This window comes from Heptranchias perlo, chromosome 23 (assembly GCF_035084215.1).
Source record: "Heptranchias perlo isolate sHepPer1 chromosome 23, sHepPer1.hap1, whole genome shotgun sequence".
Classification (NCBI taxonomy): Eukaryota; Metazoa; Chordata; class Chondrichthyes; order Hexanchiformes; family Hexanchidae; genus Heptranchias; species Heptranchias perlo.
In genome coordinates this window covers 12,033,058-12,060,175 of record NC_090347.1, presented here as the reverse complement: position 1 = coordinate 12,060,175, position 27,118 = coordinate 12,033,058, and the positions used below count along the sequence as shown (strand labels likewise).

Sequence of the window (27,118 nt, the reverse complement as noted above, 5' to 3'; positions counted from 1 at the left end):
CCTCTTTTGATCCAGGCTCTGAGAAGGCAAGTTATCACAGTCATTTCCAGATGGCTTGCTAGCAGCTGCAGAAATTGGTGGCGTCTTGGTACTCTGACTCCAGGGCCCCGATTTTCAAAGGAAATTGCGGGTGCGTTGGGGGTGGGGAGGCTGCGAAAATTGGGGAAATCCTGAGCGGGTGAGGAAGCCGGCCCCAACCCGCCGACTTCTGGGTTTCCCACAGACGCACCTGTGTGCGCGCGCACTTCCTAAATGCGAAAGTCCTGCCGGCAATTAAAGCCGGCGGGATGATAGTTAAAGAACCAAATGTGCATCATTGAGGTACTTAAGGTACTTTATTTCTGACATAGTAGATAGTTAAAACGATTTTAAACTTATTTGGACGGCTTTCCCATGGCTTCCGATTCATGCCTGGTGAAACCAGGCGTGAAGGGCCGGATCAGGCAAAAATAAACTAAATAAATTAAATAACCATTGCACAAAGTTAAAAAATCAAAATAAACCTACCTTTCGACCCTGCTCTGATGTCCCCCTCTCTGATGTTCCCCTCTGCCCCCGATATCTCCCTCTCTGATGTCCCTCTTAGCCCCCGATGTCTCTCTCCGATGTCCCCCTCTCCCCCCACTGATGTCCCTCTACGATTTCCCTCTTTCCCCCCCCGATCTTCCCCTCTCCCCCCCAATCTCCCCCCCCTGATCTAACCCCTCTCCCCCCCATCTTCCCTCTCCTCCCCGATCTCCACCTCCCCCCCCCCAGATCTTCAGCGCCCTCCACTCTTTTTTTCAAAAAATATACTTTATTCAAAAAATTTGCAGCAGTACATACAATACAGTTGTCATATCACATTCCAAACGTGCACAATATAGATTATGCAATTTGCAGGTTACATCAAGTACAGTTCAATGAAACACATTGGACATAATTACAATTCATGACACTCTAGGGTGCCTCATTGCATCACAATCAATACAGGTGATTCTTTTCAGGTTCATTACAGATTCATTACAGTTACATGACATCAATTAGAATTTTACATTCTGTCCGAGGGTTTTTTTCCCTGATTGCAGCCCCTCGGTATACAATGGCGGGAAGGCTCTAAACGGTTGCCTTTCCCCACATTGCTTTTGCGGCGGCTGCACCCATCCTCAGTGCGTCCCTCAGCACGTAGTCCTGGACCTTGGAATGTGCCAGTCTGCAACACTCAGTCGAGGACAGCTCCTTGCACTGGAAGACCAGCAAGTTTCGGGCAGACCAAAGGGCGTCTTTCACCGAGTTGATGGTCTTCCAGCAACAGTTGATGTCCGTCTCAGTGTGCGTCCCCGGGAACAGCCCGTAGAGCACAGAATCCTGTGTTACGGAACTGCTCGGGATGAACCTGGACAGATACCATTGCATCTCTCTCCAGACCTTCTTTGCAAAGGCACATTCCAAAAGGAGATGGCTGACGGTCTCGTCTCCAGTGCAGCTTCCTCGGGGACAGCGCGCGGTGGCGCTGAGAGACCGGGAGTGCATGAAGGATCTGACGGGAAGGGCCCTTCTCACCACCAGCCAAGCTAGGTCTTGGTGCTTGTTTGAAAGCTCTGGCAATGAGGCATTCTGCCAAATGACATTGACAGTCTGCTCGGGGAATCAACCGACAGGATCCACCATCTCCTTTTCCCGCAGGGTCTCGAGGACGTTGCGTGTGGACCACTTGCTGATCGCCTTGTGGTCAAAGGTGTTTATCTGCACAAACTTTTCCACGAAGGACAGGTGGGGCGGAACGGTCCAACTGGACGGAGCGTTCCGTGGTAGCGTGGCCAGGCCCATCCTTCTCAACACCGGGGACAGGTAGAACCTCAGCACGTAGTGACACTTTGTGTTTGCGTACCGAGGGTCTACACACAGCTTGATGCAGCCGCACACAAAGGTGGCCATCAGGATGAGGGCCACGTTGGGCACGCCTTTCCCCCCTTTCTCTGGAGATTTGTACATCGTGACCCTGCGGACACAGTCAATTTTTGATCTCCAGACAAAGCGGAAGATGGCTCGGGTGACTGTCGCGGCGCAAGAGCGAGGTATGGGCCAGACTTGCGCCACGTACAGCAACACCGAGAGCACCTCGCACCTGATGACCAGGTTCTTGCCCACGATCGAGAGGGAACGTCGATCCCACAGTCCCAGTTTCTGCTTAACCTTGGAAATACGCTCCTCCCAGTTTTTGGTGCACGCCCCGGCCCCCCCGAACCAGATCCCCAGCACCTTCAGGTAATCCGACCTGACGGTGAAGGGGACAAAGGATCAGTCGGTCCAGTTCCCAAAGAACATGGCCTCGGTCTTGGTGCAAATTACCCTGGCCCCCGAGGCCAGTTCGAACTGGTCGCAGATGCTCATCAATCTGCGGACCGACAGCTGATCCGAGCAAAAGACGGCGACGTCGTCCATGTACAGGGAGGCCTTGACCTGAGTGCGTCCGCTGCCTGGGATCGTCACCCCTCTTATGCCCGCATCCCTCCTGATGGACTCGGCAAAGGGCTTGATGCAACACACGAACAAGACGGAGGAGAGAGGACAGCCCTGCCTGACTCCAGATTTGATTGGAAAGCTTTCTGATTCCCACCCATTGATTGAAACTGCGCTACTGATGTCTGTGTAGAGCAGTTGGATCCAATTGCGGATTCCCTCCCCAAACCCCATTTTGGAGAGCACGTCCATCATGTACGTGTGGGATATTCTGTCAAAGGCCTTCTCCTGGTCCAGGCTGATCAGGCAGGTGTTCACCCCCCTGTCTTATACGTAGGCGATCGTATCCCTGAGTAGCGCCAGGCTATCAGAGATCTTCCTGCCGGGTACGGCGCAGGTCTGATCGGGGTGGATCACCACCTCCAGGGTTGACTTGACCCGATTGGCGATGACCTTGGACAGAATTTTGTAGTCCATGTTAAGTAGTGAGATGGGTCGCCAATTTTTGATTTCTTCCCTCTCCCCCTTCCGCTTGTAGATGAGGGTGATGATGCCTTTCCTCATGGGTAGCACTGGATGCCGTCTCTCTCTTTCTTTCTGTTCCCCCTCCACTCGGTGTTGTAGCTCCTGTCGGCCTATCAGTCAGGCTGGCTGCTGGGCGCGAAACCTGGAAACAACTTTCATCACCATCAATTACATCGTTTTGGAAAAGGTAAGTTTTTTTTATTCGGGTTTGCCACGAGCACTTTTACCACTCCGCTGCCAACCCGCCACCATTTTTTAAATTGAGCCCGTGATTACTCTGGCATGCCTTTATGCATGCATTATGTATCATGTAAAACATGACATTGCTGTGATTGGTTGCTTCTGAAGAACCTTCCAGCATAAGAGTTCAACAGGCATTCACATCTCATTCTGATGCTATCGGGGATCTGCTGGTGCAGCCATCATTGGGAAGAGGAGGGCACAGATAATTTCTTGAGCAGCCTGACCTGCCTGATATCCTTCAGTTGGTCCCTTTTTCCTCCAGACACATCAGCTTAAGAGACTACGGGTGGCAAATTCTTTAGTACCAATAAAGGGAGTTTGGGGAAAAATAAATAAAAAGCAGCAACAGGCACAAAGGCTCATGAAAACCAAAGTGACAGCTGGGAGGGAAAAACATTTAAAACTATAAGAATGGCCTTTAAAAAGGTTAATGTACTTACCTTAAAATTTGTGGGCCTCAAAAGGCCCTCCTGCTTGCAGGTTTGCCAAAGGCCTTGTTCCCACTATGTTTCACTGGGTGAGCTGGAAACTCGGCGTTCAGCATGGAAATAGCATGGTGCCCTTCTGCGTCCCTTGTTGCATACTGTAATGAAGCTACCACCTGCTTCAGACGGGAGTTTCAGATGTCTGCCCCGGATCTCAATGGAAGATGAATCGGTGCCATAAGAACATAAGAAATAGGAGCAGGAGTCGGCCAATCGGCCCCTCGAACCTGCTCCACCATTCAATAAGATCATGGCTGATCTGATCCTAACCTCAAATCTAAATTCATGTCCAATTTCCTGCCCGCTCCCCGTAACCTCTAATTCTCTTTACTTCTAGGAAACTGTATTTCTGTTTTAAATTTATTTAATGATGTAGCTTCCACAGCTTCCTGGGGCAGCAAATTCCACAGACCTACTACCCTCTGAGTGAAGAAGTTTCTCCTCATCTCAGTTTTGAAAGAGCAGCCCCTTATTCTAAGATTATGCCCCCTAGTTCTAGTTTCACCCATCCTTGGGAACATCCTTACCGCATCCACCCGATCAAGCCCCTTCACAATCTTATATGTTTCAATAAGATCGCCTCTCATTCTTCTGAACTCCAATGAGTAGAGTCCCAATCTACTCAACCTCTCCTCATATGTCCACCCCCTCATCCCCGGGATTAACCGAGTGAACCTTCTTTGTACTGCCTCGAGAGCAAGTATGTCTTTTCTTAAGTATGGACACCAAAACTGTATGCAGTATTCCAGGTGCGGTCTCACCAATACCTTATATAACTGCAGCAATACCTCCCTGTTTTTATATTCTATCCCCCTAGCAATAAAAGCCAACATTCCGTTGGCCTTCTTGATCACCTGCTGCGCCTGCATACTAACTTTTTGATTTTCTTGCACTAGGACCCCCAGATAAACCAACGGGAATCCGGCACAACTGATTTTTGCTTTGAGGAAGTTCCCTAAAAGAAGCAAGAAGGCTACAAAATATGTTTCCTCATAAGGAATCCACTCTTTATGATTTATATGTTAGAGGAAGAGGAACAGCAGGCAACCCGAAAGGTCAGGCTTATAAGGCAGAAGATCTTGACCCGCCCACAGATATCCAGCCATCAAGCTGTACAGACCGGAAGATAATTCCTTGATATATCCATGGAATTATGTGTCAGGAGGTCTCAGTGTTGTGTGGGACATATACTTAGGTTCCTGGAGCTACTACTCACTCCAGGATGCTTAGCATTATTGAGAGGCCCTCTCTAATGTTGCTGCAAAGGAAGGCATTGTACTTTTCCACAATCCCTGCAGCACAGAAGGAGGCTATTTGACCCATCATGCCTGTGCTGGCTCTTTGGTAGAACTATCCAATTAGTCCCACTCCTCTGCTCTTTCCCCAAAGCCCTGTACATTTTTTCCTTTCAAGTATTTATCCAATTTCCTTTTGAAAGTTATTATTGAATCTGCTTACATCTGCTACATATTTTCAGAGAGGCTTTCCAGCGCCTTCATTTCAGTTTGATGCTCTGCCGGCATCCTTCTTTTCATGGCAGGATGCCTGAGATCTTTGTCTGAATGCTGTTCAGCTGAGGCTGGCTTTTCCTTCGCTTCTGCTCAGGAACATCATTGCCTACTTCCACTACCTCTGGCTTCCTTGTGCATTGTGCCTCATCCAGTATGCACTCCTTTTCTAAACTATCAATATCACCCCAAGTGAGGCTAATTAGAATAAGCGTGAATGACAGTGTGGGCAGATATATGATGTCACTACAGTTGAAGGTCCTACCATTTCACTTTCTCTCTCTGCTTCTTGTTTCTTGATTACAGTTCCTGTGGTTATAAAAAGACAGAAAAATGCACTGAGTTTCCTACTAGATACTTTTTCTTTACTGTTCTGCTCATGTAAGGATCTCCACAGATTACGAGTCTCAGAGAACTAAAGCTTTTTGTTTCTCTTTGAATATTAGCACTTGTTTATACAAATTAACTGTGGGTGCAAGCCCACCCATGACTCTTTTTCCTATCAACTCCATATAGTGGGATCTCAGTATCTCCATTGCCTCTTTGTCTTCCTGGGTGAATTGATGAATGTCTGCTATTCCTCCTGTAGCTTGTGAATTATGAGCCTATTTTTCCTGCAAGAGAACAGAAAGCTTTGTTAATTTGAGAATACAGTGCATTTGCCTCACAGGATTACACCCTTATGTGCATGACTGGACTCCCAGGGATAATATTGGTTTGTCATCTGTAAAGTGCCCATCTATAGAAGAATGACAGCTTGTTGCCATCATGTTTATCTGTGCTGACCTTTTGAGGTCGTTAAACTTCTTTCTGCACTGGAAAGGGGTCCTATGCCACTTCCTTCCACATGATTCCAGCTGCTGTATTGGCAGGTCTCTTGCTACCCATGCTCACTATTACATCTCTCTTGTGCCTAATTTTTATCAGAAAAATATTTATATTGCTCTGAGACGTTTGCTGCTTTCCTTTTAGTTGGAGCCATTACTTCACCTGCGGGTTCTGCTTTAAGGACAGTCCAAGTTTAAATCCTGCAACAATGTCCTGAAAACAACGTTTTCTGATCCCTCCCCACGAATTCTCTAGGCCTCCCAGGCACAGTGCACAAAGCACTGGTGGGGCTCACATCTTTATCCCACCACTCAGCTGACGTTGCAATTTCAGGTTGACAGTGGGGCCATTTGGTGGTGGAAGTTCCATCCTGCCTCACTTCTGACGGATCACAGGACTCAGATTTTCAGGGCCACTAACTCTAATCAACCACTTTGGCAGAGTGAAATGATTTTCATTTTTGTTCTTTTTTGAACATTTACTTTCGTTCCTCTTTTAGTTCACCCTTGCCATGTGACCAAACTGATAAACAGGTGACACGCTCAGGTTTTTTACCAATCTTTTTTCAGTGGGTTTGTCAGATGATATGTTAGACAGGGAATCCTACTTTTGTCACAGCACTGTTATGCTGTTTTTTGATGTTAACTTTATAGCAGCAATCTTGTTATTTCCTGCAATATTGTACAGAGTGTGTGCAAGGGAGAGTCACGACCAATTTCATAAAGTGTCTATACTTCATGTTCATGTTGTCTAAAAGCTCGTTCAAAGACCAGATGTGTTTTTTTTCTCCCATTAAATTATTTTATTTATCTTCATCATGACCAATGATATTTGGAACAGATCTTTATATGAAGGATGAAGACTATCAAATTGTTTCATATTGATTGTTATGGGTTAAAACAACAAATTGCATTTATATAGCATCTTTAACATGTCCCAAGATGTTGAAGGGAAAAATGGATACGAGCCAAAGAAGATATTAAGTGCGGTGACCAAGAGCTTAGTCAAAGAGATGAGTTTTAAGTAGAGGTTTGGATGAGCTAAGTTTATGGAGTTTGGAGGATAGGAAGCAGACTAGGAAAGCTTTAGAATAGTTGAGTCTGGAAGTGAGAATGACACGGATGAGGGATTACAATGACAGATGGGCGGAAGTAGGGATGGAGGTGGATGTTGTTACAGAGCTAAGACACTTGTTGGTAATCATTTTTGATTTTTACAGTCTTTACTCTTCATTTACCATGCCTACTTTTAATAAATAATATATTATATATTTTATATGTTTAATATTATGCTTCTCTTGTTTCAGATGTTGCACATGTTTGGATTTTTTATTAAGCGCCCATTGATAAGAGAAGAAGTGTCTCAAAAATACCCAATCCTAGTTGATATGATTAATACTGATTTAGATAATATCAAGTCACTGTTTGATGCACACTTGATTGCAACTGCAGCTAAGACCGGTGTTCCGACCATCAACAAAAATATGCCACATGTAGCTGGTGAACTGAAATGGGCACAGGAAGTTAATGAAAGAATGGAAGCATCAATGAAGAGTTTCAAATCCATTGATCATTCGTAAGTGTTTAAAATGCTGGGAATCGATGATGGTGTGTATAAAAGCAGATATTTGACTTGGACTAAAAGCATATACCAAGAAGACATAGGGTAACAAGCTTCAAGCTATACTTTTTCTACTCTAGAATAGTGGTTATATGAAAGAGACTCCTAGCAAAAATATTTGAGGCTAAGTCAATTAACTTTTTTTTAAAAAAAGGAACGGGATAATTATATGGGGGTGAAATTCTTTGCCCTTTTTGGTGCACTAACAATGTGTAAATGGTGCAGAGAATTTTTTCTTGCAGGAAAATCACCCGATTTTCACCATGAAAATACTTCCTCCAAGTTTCCTTATGCATTTTCGCCTTTCCCGCGTTCCACCCACGGAGTCCCGACTGACCTAACATATTATGATGAAGGCCAGTGGTGTTTGAGCTCCAAGTTTCCTGCTTTTATACTTCTAATACACTCTGGGTAACAGACTGAGATTTATAAGGTGTAGCAGCTGCCAGGTTCAACTGATACAGACGGAAGTGAGAAGTTTTTGAAACAGGAGACTCTGAAGAGTTTGAATAGCAATTTATGCAGCTGGGAAACACTTTTTACATCAATTTTGTTACCATCATGCCAATACAGATTTTGAGGTGCTTCTGACAGAATATCATCCCCCCGTCTGCAGTGAGGGCTTCTCAGGAGCAGGTATAGCCTCCCTATGGGCGTATTCTTGTAGGCAATTATCATGGTAGAATCATAGAAAGGTTACAGCACGGAAGGAGGCCATTCGGCCCATCGAGTCTGTGCTGGCTCGATGCAAGAGCAATCGAGCTAGACCCACTCCCCCCCCCTATCCCCGTAGCCCTGCAATTTTTTTCCTTTCAAGTGCTTATCCAGTTCCCTTTTGAAAGCCACGATTGAATCTGCCTCCACCACCCCCTCTGGCAGTGCATTCCAGATCCTATCCTAATAGGAGGAGAATCACAAGGTAGAGCAAAGGATACTCATGTAGCATTTAAGGAGGATGTAGCTGACTAGATATTACCCCTTCCCCATTGAATAGACAGGCAGCACAGGTAGCATGTGGACCTTACTGAGGAGATGTGTATAAGAAGTGTGCACATCACCAAAGAGATAATAAGGCAGCTCTGTCACCTATTGCATGAAGATCTGTAGCCTATCTATGGCTATGAACATATTACGAACGTACAAAAATGACAGGCAGGAAAAGACCAGCTGGTCCAGCAAGTCTTCCCTACATTCCGAAGTATTATGACTAGACACCTCCAAACCACCCCCAACCCCGCCTGTCCATGGCCATGTAATCTCCTGGGAGAGGCAAAAAAACAGAAAAAAACCCAGAGCCAAGAATGGAAAAAACCTCCGGAAAATTCCTCTCTGACCCCCTCCCCCCCGCCCTCAGGAGATCACATTGACCATGCGTGCATTATCTGTTAATCCACTTACTTTCTGTATGATGCAATCTCTGCCCCAGCCAAGAATCGGTCCAGCTCCCTCTTGAAGGTATGCAGAGAGTCAGCACATACCACACCAGCCGGCAATGCATTCCAGAGGCTCACTACTCTCTGGGAAAAGAAGAACCACCTAACACCTAGTCTATTCCTACATTTGCATAGTTTCAATGCATCTTTCCTGGTCCTCCCTAATCTGTCAAACTGAAATAATGTATCAGTAGGCATGCAATCCAGCCCTTTCATTATTTTATACACTGCTATCAGGACGCCTCTAAGTCTACTCTGCTCTAGAGTAAATAGATTCAGCTCTTTAAGCCTATCTGAGTAATTAAGGTTCTTTAAGCTAGGAATCATTCTCGTAGCTCTCCTCTGAACCTTTACCAAGGCCACCATGTGAGGGGACCAAAACTGGACGCCGTACTCTAAATATGGTCTAACCAAGGACCTGTACAGTTACAGAATGGTGTCCTTTGATATGTACTGAATGGTTCTATTAATACAACCCAATACCCTGTTTGGTTTGGCTACAGTTTCGTTGCATTGGTCATGAACCTTCAATAATCTTTGCCCAAGGACACATAGATCCTCTTCTCTCTCAACTGCTTTCAGTATTGTTCTTTGTAAATTATAAATGTATTTTGTTTTAGGCACTACCTACATGCATGACTCTGCATTTATCTAGGTTAAATGCCATTTGCCATTGTTTGGCGTGTTTCCAAATGGTGCGCAGGGCCCGCTGCAGTGATTACGTGGTCCCATTCACCACCCCACAACTGCAGGCTATGGTAGCGAGCATACCCAAGCTCAAGAAGAAAGGGGACCCCTCCGTTCACTTCATGGAAGTAGAGCAAGTTGGGGGGAATCAATGGGTGTAGTGAGGGCGAGGCTCACAAGCTGTTACTGTTTTCCCTGGACGGAAAATTGTACCAGGCCCTGTCCACAGCCGCTATGCTGAGACAGGGAACCACGGAAGGTTTAAAGGAATAAATCCTGAGAGCCATGGGGCATACCCAGGGTGGTCCGTTCTCTCGAGTGGAAAGAATGCTGCAGCTGGAGGGTGAAACACCACAGGCATTCGCAGACAGGCTATGGCCTGTATACGAAAAGGCCACGGGTGGGGTGCTGGACAGGCTATAGTTGCTAGGGGAGCCCAGGAATCACTGGCTCAGGACCCTCGTGGCAAACAGTTTGCCAAGAATAAGGGCTAAGGCAGAAGCCTGGTTTGACTCCGAAGATCTCCTGAATACGGAGGCTAGTGTGCTCCGTAAGATGAACCTGGCCTTTAAAACCAGTTCAGAGGAGGAGGTCAAACCGAATAAGGGCAAAGTGCATGAGATGAAGGCCAGTGGGAGTAGCAAGAAGGAATGGCGTCAGGAAGGAGTTAGTGCAGGAAAGGCAGGGACATGTTTCGGGTATGGGAAGATGGGACACTGGAGGCGAGAATGCCCGGCTCAGAAGAAAGGGTTAGGCCGAGGGGAACCTCCAGTGCAAAAGCCACAAGCCGTCGAAGCGAAGGGGGCGACTGGAGAACCATTTGACTTTCTGGTAGCCACCCTTCGAACGTTTTTTGTGCAGGAGAAAGGGAAAGTAGATGCTGCCGTAAGCAATATGATCCCGACCACTCCCTTATGCCCATCACCTTGACAGGGAACCATGGAAGGTTTAAAGGAATAAATCCTGAGAGCCATGGGGCAGCCTGACTACCTGTGTCCGTTCATGTACGATGAGTGGAGCAGACCTTGTGTGAAGATGGAGGTGGAAACGGTACAAGGGAAGTACTTGGTGGACACCGGAGCTTCGAGCACGGTGATCCATGCAAGCGACCTGATCAGTTCACCCTGGTCTAGCAGGGCCCCATTCAGTCTCGTGGGGTTCACGGGGAACGAGCAGATGGGAGCGATGTCCAGACCCTTGGCCGTAGAGTTAGGATCCCTCCACACCAGGTGGAAATGCGTCCTAATAAAATGGGAACAGCCAGGGTCAGGAGTCCTAGGGTCTGACTTCATATTAGCCCACCGGATAATAGTTGATTTGAGGAATCACTAACTTTGGGGAGCAGTGGGTTCCGATAAGGAAAGGGAAGTCATAGTAATCCCAAAGGATGGGGAAGGAAGGGGTAGCGTGTGCATGGTGAAGCCTAAGGGGAGTTACGACCTGGAACTTTTGGTCAGTAATACCCCAGCCCAGTATCAGGTGAACGTGCGGGACAACCTCGCCGCATTCGCCACCCACAAACACGACTGTGGCAGGATAACGGGTAGAAATCAGGGTACAAGGGGACCCCATGTCACGACCACAGAAACAGTACAGTTTCCCCAGTGAGGCAGAAGCCGACTTAGAGATGGCACTGGGATACCTCATAGAACAGGGGGTGTTGAGGCCGATAGCCACCCACGTAAACTCACCACTTTGGTCGGTCAAGAAGCCCGACCGGTCGTGGAGAGCCAAGGTGGACTATCGTGTGCTCAATAAAAACATCCCAGCCTGCGCGTCCACAGTTGCGGCTGTTGCTGACCTCATAGGGAGCATGCCAGGGACCGCAACCATTTTCACGGTGCTGGATTTGTACTGGTCGATTCCCCTTAAACGGGAAGACCAGCACAAATTTGCATTTACTTTTAAAGGGCAACAGTACACATGGACATGCCTTCCCCAGGGATTTCATAACAGCCCTTCTGTATTCCACCAGTGTATGGCAGACGCTTTAAAAGGTTTCAGCAGAGCTCAGCAGCTAGTCCAATATGTGGACGACTTGCTTTTGTTCTCCGCCGAGGCGGAGGAGCACGGACCATTGCTGGCCAAACTGCTCGAGCTGCTGCATGAGACAGGGTTTAAAGTGAACCCCAAGAAAGCTCAGATCGGTCAGGAGGATGTCAAATTCCTCGGGCTAACCGTAAGGGCTGGGGAGCAGGTCATAGATGAGGCAAAAAGAAAGCAGTGCAAGAGTTATCGGCCCCCAAAAGTGTGACAGGGTAAGGTTTTTTCTGGGACTTACAGGGTACTGCAGAGACTTTATTTAGGGTTTCGCAGCCACAGCAGCCCCTCTGCTTCGCTTCCTCCGCAAGGGAGTGGGGTGGGAGTGGGACCAGAGCTGCAAGGAAGCGTTTACTCGCCTTAAAGAGGATCTGCAGATGGCACCCGCACGGGGAGCCATAAATGGTGGGGAGGAATTCTTTTTGGAGGTAGCAGCTAGCGGGGACGTTCTGAGTGCAGTGCTGCTCCAGGAGCGGCATGGCAGGCTGCGACCCGTGGTCTATTCCTCAAGGGTTCTCACCGATGTGGAACGGGGATACTCCAATTGCGAACGGCATCTCCTGGCCATGCATTGGGCTGTAAAGCGCTCCCAGCTCTTTACGGGATCACCCCTGATAACTTTACTAACTCACCACATCCCCACTCAGACGTTGTTAGACGGGAGGATAAAGGACGGAACAGTGAGCAGTGCTCGCATTGCTCGCTGGACTTTATTGCTCTCGCAGATGAATCTGAGAGTACAGGGTTTGACTGAGCCCAAGTTGGCCGCAAACATGATCTACCCAGGGACGGCCCACAAGTGTACGGTAGAAGGGGTGTGGGACATAGACATGGGATTCCGGGCCTGGATACACCCGACAGGCCGGGAGATTTACATAGATGGGTCCAGTTCGGTAGTAGATGGGGAGTGTCACCGGGTGCGGGATTTATGACCCTATGGCTAGTATAGCGAAGGCCATTAAACTCCTCAGCACTCTGAGCGCTCAGCACGCCAAACTGTCAGCGGTGGCGTACGTGGTTACCCACCCCGACAAGTTCCCCACCCCGTATACCATCTGCTCGGATTCCATGTTTACATGTAATTTGTGCACTGAATACCTGGCCATCTGGGCCCGGTGCGCTTTTAAATTCGCAGATGGGAAGCCCTTAGCAACAGCACCTTTGCTATGGAGAATCCTAGAGGTCATGGGCACGAAGGGGGATCATTACATTCACAAGGTCAAGGCCCATTCTAAGACAGAGCCCAGACGGGAAGGTAAACAAAGGGCAGACGAGTTGGCCAAGCAGGGGGCCAGGGAAGGAGAGTTCTGGGATCCTTACGAAGCAGGCCCGGTAGCAGCAATCCGGGACAAGAGAGGAACACAGGAGGTAGCTTTGGCCCCGGACTTAAAACAAGTCCAAGAACAGGACCCAGTCCTTAGGGCCATCCTGGGGAAGAAAGGCAAGGGCAAGTAGGTGGAGGCTCCGTTCGGGGCAATGGACATTACCGTTAAAGAAGGAATGCTGTTCATAAGGGATCAGTGGATCGTTCCCGAGCTGTACCGGAGGGTTCCTCCAGTGGGCCCACGGGGGCCTAGGAGTAGGATACTCAGTGTCGGAAACTACCTGGCAGAGGGTAGAGCAGGCAGGGTGGTTGCTGCAAGTCAGGGAGGATGTCCGCGACTTTTGCGCGAACTGCCTGGTGTGCGCAGCCAACAACCCCGATCCCCAGCATAGGAAAGTCCCCATGGGACACACCCGGAGGGTTGAGGGACCATGTCAGTCCCTGCAGGTCGATTATATTGGACCACTACCCACGACTAAGGGAGGCAACAAATACTGCCTGGTCCTGATGAACGTGTTCTCAAAGTGGGTGGAAGCCTTCCCTTGCCAAGCAGCCACAGCATTGGCAATGGCAAGAATTTTGGTAAAGGAAGTGTTCTCCCGGTGGGGACTGCCGCAGGTTGTGGACTCCGACCAAGGTAGTCATTTTACGGGGCAGGCGATGCAGGCCACCTTAAAACTGTTGGGAATACACGGAAAGTGGCATGTGGCCCACAACCCCCTGTCATCGGGAATTGTGGAGCGTATGAACCGGACACTGAAGGAAAGATTGAGGAAGGAGATAAGCCCGTTCCCGCAGAGATGGGATGAGGTCTTGCCTCTCGTCTTAATGGGTGTCTGGGCCAGCCTCTCCAGAAGCACAGGGTAGTCCCTGCATGAGCTTGCGCAGAATCTGTACGAGCAGTTAAAACAGATTCATTGGCAGGCAGCCAGTAACATGGGGAGTCAGCACCGGAAGAACCGGTTGCTGCTCGAGCCCCAGAGAACCTACGAGTGGAAGGTGGGAGACCAAGTAATGGTACGGAATTATGCCCCGGGTAGGGGCATTCGAGCCACTATACGTGGGGCCGTATAGTATAGTGGACGAAGCAAGCCCCATGGTGTACGCGGTTAAACTCCCAAAACGCACAAAGTGGTTCTATATCAACCAGTGCAAGCTGCTTAACCCCGGGGAGAGAGTAACAAAAGTAAAAAGACGCCAAGGCACAGTCATGAGTACAGTGGACGCGGGTCTTCCTCCCATGATTTGGGACGACGATGACCCAATGGCCGGGGCAGTAAGGTGGAGCGGTAGGGTCCCATGGCCGAGGGCGCGGTGGACGCCTCCTTACACGCCGGTCGTGAACCGAAAAGGGCAATACATACGGTAATTGGCAGGAGATGGAGACACCATTGTTTATCAATGTTAAACCACTTAACCCACTATCAGCCATTACCACCATTGCCTAGATGAGGTAACCCCGAAGGGCAGGAAAACAAAGAAAGGAGGGCCATCAAAATCCCAGACGGGTTGGAAGCAAAAGAACATCACTGTAAGATTACTGGCTGCGAAAACAGCAGGCTGCAGAAACAGCACCACAGGAAAAGGAACATTTCATTTTTTTGGCGTGAAGAAGTTTGGAACTTTGGTGGGTATAAGAGGAGGCAGTTTTTGGACTTTTCTCTCTTGCTTCCTCGCCTGCTCTCGTCTTCGCTTGTCCTCACCTTCACAACAAGAACCTGGGGCGGAGAGAAGAAACCACCACAAGAAGCAGAGCCTCGCTCTTCAACTGTATGGACGAACCTCAAACTGAGACTTGAATACTGTGTGGCGGTACAGAATCAGGAGACACGTTTTCTACAAGGGGAAGCAGCGAGAAAGTCAAGGGACAATCGGGGTGAGCATTGTCCAAGTTCACATCCTTAAGACCATCAGTATTGTGTGAAGGGGTGTTGTGTGTTCCCAACCAAGCCATAGGGGTTTAGTGAGAAGGTTCTGTGGGGTGGCGTATAGCCAATACTCTACTCTGGGTAGTGACGTAGTGTACTGTATTGTCTTACGCCACAGTTTTTTTTTGATATATTGAAGACGGCGGTGTGTGTTAACCTGAACAAACACTGTACAATTGAGTCCGGAAAAAAAACTTGTCCATCAGTCAATTCTGTTCACCATAATTCCCGTCGTCTAGAACTGTGTCAGAGGGGGCTGATTCGAACCACCCAGCCAAACCATTGCACCTCTTAACCTTCTCTGCTCGAAAGAGAACAGCCCCAGCTTCTCCAGCCTATCCACATAACTGAAGTCCCTTATCCCTGGAACCATTCTAGTAATCTTTTCTGCACCCTCTGTAAGGCCTTCACATCCTTCCTAAAGTGCGGTGCCCAGAATTGGACACAATACTCCAGTTGTGGCTGAACCAGTGTTTTATAACTTCCTTGCTTTTGTACTCCACGCCTCTATTTGTAAAGCCCTATTTGTAAAGCTTTTTTAACAGCTTTCTCATCTTTCAAAGATTCGTGCATATATACCCCCAGGTCTCTCTGTTCCTGCTCCCCCTTTAGAATTGTACCATTTAGTTTATATTGCCTCTCCTCATGCTCCTTGCGAAAATGTATCACTTTGCACTTCTCTGCGTTAAATTTCATCTGCCGTGTGTCTGCCCATTCCACCAACCTGCCTATGTCCTCTTGAAGTCTATTACTATCCTCCTCACTGTTTACTACACTTCCAAGTTTCATGTCATCTGCAAATTTTGAAATTGTGCCCTATACTCCCAAGTCCAAGTTATTAGTACATATTAAATAAAAAAGCAGTGGACCTAGTACCGACCCATGGGGAACACCACCTTCTTCCAGTCTGAAAAACAACCATTCACCACTACTCTCTGTTTTTTGTCATTTAGCCAATCTCATATCCATGCTGCCAGTGTCCCTTTTATTCCATGGGCTTCAATTTTGCTGACAAGCCTATTACTTGGCACTTTATCAAACGCCTTTTGAAAATCCATATACACTACATCAACCGCATTGCCCTCATGAACCCTCTCTGTTACCTCATCAAAAAAACTCAATCAAGTTTGTTAAACACGGATTTGCCTTTAACAAATCCATGCTGGCTTTCCTTTATTAATCCACAATTGTCCAAGTGACTATTAATTTTATCCCGGATTATCATTTCTAAAAGCTTCCCCATCACTGAGGTTAAACTGACTGGCCCGTAGTTGCCGAGTTTATCCTTGCACCCTTTTTGAACAAGGGTGTAACATTTGCAATTCTCCAGTTCTCTGGCACCGCCCCCATATCTAAGGAGGATTGGAAGATTATGGTCAGCACCTCTGCAACTTCCACCCTTACTTCCTTCAGCAACCTAGGATGCATCCCATCCGGACCAGGTGACTTATCTACTTCAAGTATAGCCAGCCTTTCTATTACCTACAGTTTATCAATTTTTAGCCCATCCAGTATCTCAACTATCTCCTCTTTTACTGTGACTTTGGCAGCATCTTCTTCCTTGGTAAAGACAGATGCAAAGTACTCATTTAGTACTTCAGCCGTGCCTTCTGCCTCCATGCGTAGATCTCCTTCTTGGTCCCTAATCGGCCCCACCCGTCTGTTTACCATTTATATGCCTATAGAAGACTTTTGGATTTTTATGTTAGCTGCCAGTGTATTCTCACACTCTCTCTTTGCCCTTCTTATTTCCTTTTTCACTTCTCCTCTGTACTTTCTATGGTCAGCCTGGTTCTCACTTGTATTATCAACCTGACATCTGTCATACGCCCCCTTTTTCTGCTTCATCTTACTCTCTATCTCTTTCATCATCCAGGGAGCTCTGGCTTTGCTTGCCGTACCTTTCCTCCTTGTGGGAATGTACCTAGACTGTACCTAAACCATCTTTTCTTTAAAGGCCACCCATTGTTCGATCATAGCTTTGCCTGCCAATCTTTGATTCCAATTTACCCGGGCCAGATCCGTTCTCAACCCAATGAAATTGGCCCTCCTCCAATTAAGTATTTTTACTCTAGAGTGCTCCTTGTCCTTTTCCAAAGCTAATCTAAACCTTATGATCACTGTTCCCTAAATGTTCTCCCACTGACACTTGCTCCACTTGGCCCATCTCATTCCCCAGAACCAGATCCAGCAATGCCTCCTTCCTCGTTGGGCTAGAAACATACTGATCAAGAAAGTTCTCCTGAACACACTTCAGAAATTCCTCTCCCTCTTTGCCCTTAACACTATTTCTATCCCAGTCTATATTAGGATAGTTGAAGTCCCCCATTATTATCACTACTCTATAGCTCTTGCACCTCTCTAATTTCCCTGCAAATTTTCTCCTCTATATCCTTCCCACTAGTTGGAGGCCTATAGAATACACCCAATAGTATAATGGCACCTCTGTTGTTTCTTTACTCTAACCAAATAGATTCTGTCCTTGACCCCTCCATGACGTCCTCTCTCGCCAACACCACAATATTCTCCTTAATCAATATTGCCACCCTCCCCCCTTCCTCCTTTTCCTTCCCCATGTCAATTGGATTATCCTCATCCACTAATCTAATAACTTCTTCAAAAAACTCAAATCAAGTTTGTAAGATACGACTTTCTTTTCCAGAAGCTGTGTTGAGTATCTCCAATAGCCCCTTCCCTTAACCAGTGATCATAAAGGGCATCTCTTAGGATCACTTCAAGCATCTTCTCAATGATGGATGTCAGGCTGACGGGTCTGTAGTTCCCTGGCTCTGATTTGTCTCCTTTTTTGAAAATTAGAACTACATGAACTACCTTCCAGTCTAAGGAAACTATCCCATACTCTATTGAGCTGTTGAAGTTACTGGCAAGGGCCTCACAGAGCACCTGTCCTGTCTCTTTAATCACCCTAGGATGGATATCATCTGAACCTGGATTCCTATCTATTTTGAGATTTCCTATTCTATCCAAGATTACATTTCTACCTATTTTAATATTTATAATAATGACATAGGAACAGGAATAGGCCCTTGAGCCTGCTCTGCCATTCAATTAGATCATGTCTGATCTGTATCTCAACTCCATTTACCTGCCTTAGCTCCATATCCCTTGATACTCTTACCTAATAAAAATAATGTTATTTAACACAGGTCACCCCACAGCTGGAACTTCAGCATCATCCATAGGAGTATAGACTGATCCGAAATAGTCATTTAACAGCTTTGTCGTAACCTAAGAAACAGTTTGAATCTGTCCTATACTGTCTTTCCGTGGCCCTATACAATCTTTAATGGTTTCCTGACTCCTGACATAGCTGAAAAAGCTTTTGCTATTACTACTATACTGGGGGGTGTAGTTAATACGAAGGAAGACTGCGACAAAATTCAAGAAGACATCAATAAACTTGCCGAATGGACGTGAAATTGGCAAATGAATTTCAATATAGGTAAGTGTGAGGTGGTGCATTTTGGTCGGGAAAATAAGGAGGCCACATACTCCTTGGAAAATAAATGTCTAAATGGGGTAGAGGAGCAAAGGTATCTAGGGGTACAGATACACAAACCACTAAAAGTAACGATGTAGGTTAATAAGGCCATAAGAAAAGCAAACACAGCACTGAGGTTCATTTCTACAGGGATAGAATTGAAAAGCAGAGAAGTTATATTAAACTTGTGTGGAATTGTAATTTGACCATACTTAAGAGTACTGTGAACTGTTCTGGTCTCCATAATTATCAAAAGGATAGAGAGACCGGAGAGGGTGCAAAAATAATTTAAAAGAATGATACCAGAACTGAGAGGTTATGCCTATTAGCAAAGATTGAACAGGCTGGGGCTCTTTTCTCTAGAAAGGAGAAGGCTGAGGGGTGATCTGATAGAAGTCTTTAAGATTAGGAAACGGTTTGATAGGGTAGAGATAGAGAAGATGTTTCCACTTGTGAGAGAGACTAAAACTGGGGCCATAAATATATGATAGTCATTAATAAATCCAATAGGGAATTAAGGAGAAACCTCTTTACCCAGACAGCGGTAAGAATGTGGAATGCGCTACCACAAGGAGTAGTTGAGGCGACTAGCATAGATGCATTTAAGGGGAAGCTAGATAAACACGAGGGAGAAAGGAATGGAAGGTTATGCTAATAGGGTTAGATGAAGAGGGGTAGGAGGAGGCTCGTGTGCAGCATAAACACCAGCATGGATCAGTTGGGCCTAATGGCCTGTTTCTGTGTTGTACATTCTATGTAATCCTATGTACCACAATTGTGCACCATCTTCTTTTCCAGAGATCTCTTAGCTACTCTAATGGTTGCATTTGTTTCCCTCAATTGCATGTGATATTTGTCCCAAGCTGAAGACCGAACTCAAATTTTGTGGCACTGGCTCATTTCAGACAACTATGGTCAATCTCTGTAATATCAGCCAGGCTGCAGTAGGATTGTGATTTAATCGCTTTAAGAGATGCATTCCTACTTTAAATAGGTGTTGGGAGTCGCACCAGAAATTGTGTCCAGTAAGTGGGCTGGCTGCCTGTTTCCTGACAGAATTGGGGCGGGGGCAGCCTTTCGATCATGTTGAAATGAGGCCGTGGAGTTAAAATCGCCCGCATCTCATTGTGATGATGGCTTTCTACTCACTCCATCCACCCGATTCGGGTTTGAGCTAAAATCAGGGCTAAGATTTGGAATTGCTCAGAGATAAATCTGTTCACCTCATTGGACAATAGGCAGCTTCTATATTTCTGCTGGAGTACAGAAGCTGAGAACTGAGGCTGTGTCAGTCTGCTTTGGTAAAGAGGCCAGGAACAGAGGCTGAAGGTTGCAGGGCTAGGTACAGAGTTTTACATTCATATTTTTTCCATTTTGCCTGAACGCATGAGTTATTGAAAAGGTATGAGCAGAAGTAGCAATTGTTATCCTGGTAACCCCTTATTGGCTTCACAAACAATGGTTCTTCAACCTCCTGATATTGAGCAGATCCATGATCCAGTTGTCCCCACAAGAGAACTCCCTTCTTGCAGTTTGGGAAGGGGCAATCAGATACTAAACTCCTGCCTGGCGTGTGCTGCTGTCCTGAGAAATGGAGCCATCATTCCACTGATCTGCTTCCCCTCTGATCTAATAACAACAGAAAATCCTGAGGGACATCTGCCTGCATCTTGGCCTACAGGGTCTGAAAGCTGGAATGCAGGGTACTGTCTAATTTGCCTTTGCTGCCATCAAAGCTGCAGTTTTTGTTTTTGTGGAAGAGGAATCACCAATTGATCAATGGCCACTTCTTAGGTGGGAGGCTACTACAGGTACCAATGAAACTGCCACAATCTCCATTGATGTCTGCAATGGAATAAAATGCTTTCCTGATGTTGGCACAAATAATGGGGGTAGACTCAGTCACAGCTGTCAATTGCCACACATCCTTGAAGACTGACCTCTGAGCTGCAGTCGGTGTAATGCTTCTTAAACATCTTTCTTTTCAAATGAGTGCCCGATATCTGGGTCCCATGACTCCGAAGCTGTGGGGCCTTAATCTTAACCTCCTTTGGGAAGGTGGTACATCCTCATTCACATCTCACTGGTCCAGCTTCCTCATTCTTTGTGAATCACCCAGTGCCACTTCCTCACAAATACCATCTAATTCCCCCTGCATGAAAGTATCTGAGGTGGTGCATGGGAGTGAAAAGCACGTGACACGGAGTGAGTTCAAAAGGGTGTGGCAGAGCAACATGGGGCAGGATTTAGATCTTGAGACCCATGGATGTGCTTAAGGAGGAGGTATTGGCAGTTTTAGCAGGCCTAAAAATGGATAAATCCCCAGGCCCGGACGAAATGTATCCCAGGCTACTGTGTGAGGCAAAGGAGGAGATTGCGGGGGCTCTGACACATATATTCAGAACCTCTCTGGCCACAGGGGATGTGCCAGAGGACTGGAGAACCGCTAATGTAATACCATTATTCAAGAAGGGGAGTAGGGAAAAACCGGGGAACTACAGGCCAGTGAGCCTAACATCAGTGGTAGGAAAATTATTGGAAAAAATTCTGAAGGACAAAATTAGTCTCCACTTGGAGAAGCAAGGATTAATCAGGGATAGTCAACATGGCTTTGTCAAGGGAAGATCATGTCTGACTAATTTGATTGAATTTTTTGAGGGGGTGACTAGGCGTGTGGATGAGGGTAACGCAGTGGATGTGGTATACATGGATTTCAGTAAGGCCTTCGATAAAGTCCCCCACAGGAGACTGGTCAAGAAGGTACGAGCCCATGGAATCCAGGGTGCCTTGGCACTTTGGATACAAAACTGGCTTAGTGGCAGAAGGCAGAGGGTGATGGTCGAAGGTTGTTTTTGTGACTGGAAGCCTGTGGCCAGTGGGGTACCACAGGGATCGGTGCTGGGTCCCTTGCTGTTTGTGGTCTACATTAATGACTTGGATATGAATGTAAAAGGTATGATCAGTAAGTTCGCTGATGATACAAAGATTGGTAGGGTGGTAAATAGCGAGGAGGATAGCCTCAGTCTGCAGGACGATATAGATGGGTTGGTCAGATGGGCGGAACAGTGGCAAATGGAATTTAACCCGGAAAAGTGCGAGGTGATGCACTTTGGAGGGACTAACAAGGCAAGGGAATACACAATGAATGGGAGGACCCTAGGCAAGACAGAGGGTCAGAGGGATCTTGGTGTGCAAGTTCACAGATCCCTGAAGGCGGCGGAACAGGTAGATAAGGTGGTAAAGAAGGCATATGGGATACTTGCCTTTATTAGCCGAGGCATAGAATATAAGAGCAAGGAGGTTATGATGGAGCTGTATAAAACACTGGTTAGGCCACAGCTGGAGTACTGTGTGCAGTTCTGGTCGCCACACTACAGGAAGGATGTGATCGCTTTGGAGAGGGTGCAGAGGAGATTCACCAGGATGTTACCAGGGCTGGAGCGCTTCAGCTATGAAGAGAGACTGGGAAGATTGGGTTTGTTTTCCTTGGAGCAGAGGAGGCTGAGGGGGGACATGATTGAGGTGTACAAAATTATGAGGGGCACAGATAGGATGGATACTAAGGAGCTTTTTCCCTTCGTTGAGGGTTCTATAACAAGGGGACATAGATTCAAGGTAAAAGGCGGGAGGTTTAGAGGGGATTTGAGAAAGAACTTTTTCACCCAGAGGGTGGTTGGAGTCTGGAACTCACTGTCTGAAAGGGTTGTGGAGGCAGGAACCCTCACAACATTCAAGAAGCATTTGGATGAGCACTTGAAATGCCATAGCATACAAGGCTACGGACCAAATGCTGGAATATGGGATTAGAGTAGACAGGGCTGATGGCCGGCGCGGACACGATGGGCCGAAGGGCCTCTATCCGTGCTGTATAACTCTATGACTCTATGACTCTATCCACTCCCTCATCATCATCCACCTCCTCGTCCTCATCCTCTGCCCCTGTTGCTGTGATGGACCTGTAAGAAAGGAGAATACCAGCTAAGAATGGGAGAGCATAACGCCCATTAAGTTAAGGAGATAAGAGATAAAGTAAAATGTGGAAACTTGTGGCTGTTTGCTGCTTTGCAGGGATGCTGTGGTAGGTGTGCACCCACTAAATCGGCACCAGCATTATGCCACTGACCTTGCCATCCTCCGTGGCAACACCAGAGTGTATCCCCAACAGCACCATGGCCTGTTTTTTGTAGGGAGTGAGTTCTTTAATGTTCGGTATGCCCTCTCTGGTGATTTGCCTCTCACAGGCATATACAAGTTTCTCCTGCAACAAGATTGAGAGAAATAGGTAAAAATTTGCAAAAGAGGGCTGACTTCCAGTTGGCAATGGAGTGCTGATGTAAGAGATCTGGTGATATCAGCTTGTTGAAATGGAGGAATTAATTTTAAGATTCTGCATGCAAATAGTTATTGTTCGGGGCGATGGTGACAGACATTGTAAAATCCCATGTTAGTGTCCCCCTTAACCACAATGCAGTGTGAAGAATCAGTTGTGCAGCTATTAATTTTAGAGAATGAGGAGTGTGTTGGTACCCAGATAGCCCAAAAAAGAAAAGGGAGAATGGCCAGTTTTTTCCTTTGCCTGCCATTGTTAGGTCACTGAACTTCTTGCAGCACTGGTTTGTAGTTCTCGGGGTGAGAGAGTTGCCAATGCCACCTCCCTCCACATGATATGAGACATTTTTTGCGGCTTCCCTGGAGATGTAGCAGTTTATCTCTCTACTTAGATTCCTTGAGAATTCGTATTTTGTGCTCCTTTGAAATGGCCGCCTTGTTCCATTGGGTGTCTCTGCTAGATCCTTTAGTGGAAGACATTTTTGTCATCACTTAGGATTTTATCAATGCATACAAACTTTTTTTATATGTTTATAGCCAGAGTGATAAGTTTTAGGACCACCCATAGAAGTTCTTGAATTCACATTTTGCATTAATTTTCATTTCATTTGGAGCAGTGATATGTCAGATGATGAAGCTAAACATGTTTTAAATAAATACATGGAGATGAAATCACTACTTCAGAAATTTTGTGAGCAAGTGTACGCAGAGTGGGTTATGAAAGTGGACGAAGACTGCCAATTTAACTTAAAGCAACCACTTATAGTTCGGAATTCAGCTACGAACCTCATCAGCGTCAGCTTTAGCATGAAGGTTAGAACTCAGGTTTCAAAACCTATTTTCCATACTTATGTAATAGGATAAAAAATGTAAATCTATTATGTGTTAAAGAAGATAACTTCTTTGGGAATATGGATACCAAAATGCAAAGGTTTTGAAAATTGTATTTTTTATGAGTGACTGATCTATCAGCAGAGTGCCTTAATATCATGGTTCTCCATTTGATAGAATTTGTTGTATGCCAGTTTTAGCTTATAACGTCTGTCTGAATTGCAGAAAACCTTTATCATCTATTGACAGTGACAGCAAATGTCTTCCATTCAGCACAATATTTATGATATTGTGACTAAAATCCAGAGTCATGAGTTCAAATCCTGCCACGGCAGCTGGCGAATTTAAATTCAATTAATTAATTAAATTCAATTAATTAAATAAAAATCTGGAATTAAAATACTAGTATCAGTAATGATGGCCATGAAACTACCAGATTGTCGTAAAAACCCATCTGGTTCACTAATGTCCTTCAGGGAAGGAAACCTGTCATCCTTACCCGGTCTGGCCTATATGTCACTCCAGACCCACAGCAATGTGGTTGATTCTTAATTGCCCTCTGAAATGGCCTAGCAAGCCACTCAGTTGTAAAATCTCGCTACGAAAAGTCATAATAAGAATAAAACCGAACGGACCACCCGGCATCGGACCACTAGGCACCGGACACGACAACGGCAAAACACCAAGCCCAGTCGACCCTGCAAAGTCCTCCTAACCAACATCTGGGGACTTGTGCCAAAATTGGGAGAGCTGTCCCACAGACTAGTCAAGCAACAGCCTGACATAGCCATACTTACAGAATCATATCTTTCAGCCAACGTCCCAGACTCTTCCATCACCATCCCTGGGTATGTCCTGTCCCACCGGCAGGACAGACCCACCAGAGGTGGCGGTACAGTGATATACAGTCAGGAGGGAGTGGCCCTGGGAGTCCTCAACATTGACTCTGGACCCCATGAAATCTCATGGCATCAGGTCAAACATGGGCATGGAAACCTCCTGCTGATTACCACCTACCGTCCTCCCTCAGCTGATGAATCAGTCCTCCTCCATGTTGAGCACCACTTGGAGGAAGCACTGAGGGTAGCAAGGGCACAAAATGTACTCTGGGTGGGGGACTTCAATGTCCATCACCAAGAGCGGCTTGGTAGCACCACTACTGACCGAGCTGGCCGAGTCCTGAAGGACATAGCTGCTGGACTGGGCCTGCGGCAGGTGGTGAGCGAACCAACACGAGGGAAAAACTTATTTGACCTCGTCCTCACCAATCTACCTGTCGCAAATGCATCTGTCCATGACAGTATTGGTAGGAGTGACCACCGCACAGTCCTCGTGGAGATGAAGTCCCGTCTTCGCACTGAGGACACCATCCAACGTGTTGTGTGGCACTACCACCGTGCTAAATGGGATAGATTCAGAATGGACCTAGCAGCTCAAAAAAAAAACTGGGCATCCATGAGGCGCTGTGGGCCATCAGCAGCAGCAGAATTGTATTCCAGCACAATCTGTAACCTCATGGCCCGGCATATTCCTCACTCTACCATTACCAACAAGCCAGGGGATCAACCCTGGTTCAATGAGGAGTGTAGAAGAGCATGCCAGGAGCAGCACCAGGCGTACCTAAAAATGAGGTGCCAACCTGGTGAAGCTACAACTCAGGACTACATGCATGCTAAACAGCGGAAGCGACATGCTATAGACAGAGCTAAGCGATTCCACAACCAACGGATCAGATCAAAGCTCTGCAGTCCTGCCACATCCAGTCGTGAATGGTGGTGGACAATTAAACAACTAATGAGAGGAGGAGGCTCCGTGAACATCCCCATCCTTAATGATGGCAGAGCCCAGCACAAGAGTACAAAAGACAAGGCTGAAACGTTTGCAACCATCTTCAGTCAGAAGTGCCGAGTGGATGATCCATCTCAGCCTCCTCCCGATATCCCCACCATCACGGAAGCCAGTCTTCGGCCAATTCGATTCACTCCACGTGATATCAAGAAACGGCTGAGTGCACTGGATACAGCAAAGGCTATGGGCCCCGACAACATCCCAGCTGTAGTGCTGAAGACTTGTGCTCCAGAACTAGCTGCGCCTCTAGCCAAGCTGTTCCAGTACAGCTACAACACTGGCATCTACCCGACAATGTGGAAAATTGCCCAGGTATGTCCTGTCCACAAAAAGCAGGACAAATCCAATCCGGCCAATTACTACCCCATCAGTCTACTCTCAATCATCAGCAAAGTGAAGGAAGGTGTCATCGACAGTGCTATCAAGCGGCACTTACTCACCAATAACCTGCTCACCGATGCTCAGTTTGGTTTCCGCCAGGACCACTCGGCTCCAGACCTCATTACAGCCTTGGTCCAAACATGGACAAAAGAGCTGAATTCCAGAGGTGAGGTGAGAGTGACTGCCCTTGACATCAAGGCAGCATTTGACCGAGTGTGGCACCAAGGAGCCCTCGTAAAATTGAAGTCAATGGGAATCAGGGGTAAAACTCTCCAGTGGCTGGAGTCATACCTAGCACAAAGGAAGATGGTAGTGGTTGTTGGAGGCCAATCATCTCAGCCCCAGGGCATTGCTGCAGGAGTTCCTCAGGGCAGTGTCCTAGGCCCAACCATCTTCAGCTGCTTCATCAATGACCTTCCCTCCATCATCAGGTCAGAAATGGGGATGTTCGCTGATGACTGCACAGTGTTCAGTTCCATTCGCAACCCCTCAGATAATGAAGCAGTCCGAGCCCGCATGCAGCAAGACCTGGACAACATCCAGGCTTGGGCTCATAAGTGGCAAGTAACATTCGCGCCAGACAAGTGCCAGGCAATGACCATCTCCAACAAGAGAGAGTCTAACCACCTCCCCTTGACATTCAACGGCATTACCATCGCCGAATCCCCCACCATCAACATCCTGGGGGTCACCATTGACCAGAAACTTAACTGGACCAGCCATATAAATACTGTGGCTACGAGAGCAGGTCAGAGGCTGGGTATTCTGCGGCGAGTGACTCACCTCCTGACTCCCCAAAGCCTTTCCACCATCTACAAGGCACAAGTCAGGAGTGTGATGGAATACTCTCCACTTGCCTGGATGAGTGCAGCTCCAACAACACTCAAGAAGCTCGACACCATCCAAGATAAAGCAGCCCGCTTGATTGGCACCCCATCCACCACCCTAAACATTCACTCCCTTCACCACCAGCGCACTGTGGTTGCAGTGTGCACCATCCACAGGATGCACTGCAGCAACTCGCCAAGGCTTCTTCGACAGCACCTCCCAAACCCGCGACCTCTACCACCTAGAAGGACAAGGGCAGCAGGCACATGGGAACAACACCACCTGCACGTTCCCCTCCAAGTCACACACCATCCCGACTTGGAAATATATCGCCGT

The 27,118-nt window shown here is 47.0% G+C and overlaps 1 protein-coding gene across 1 annotated transcript in view; it reads left to right on the top strand.

Moving 5' to 3' along the window:
- Positions 1–27,118, top strand: part of LOC137341448 (dynein axonemal heavy chain 17-like) — a 574,489-nt gene that overhangs the window by 92,118 nt on the left and 455,253 nt on the right. Inside the window, exons 11-12 of the mRNA XM_068004561.1 lie at positions 7,338–7,606; positions 23,512–23,707. Coding sequence (XP_067860662.1) covers positions 7,338–7,606; positions 23,512–23,707 — 465 coding nt within the window. The remainder of the gene's footprint in view (positions 1–7,337; positions 7,607–23,511; positions 23,708–27,118) is intronic.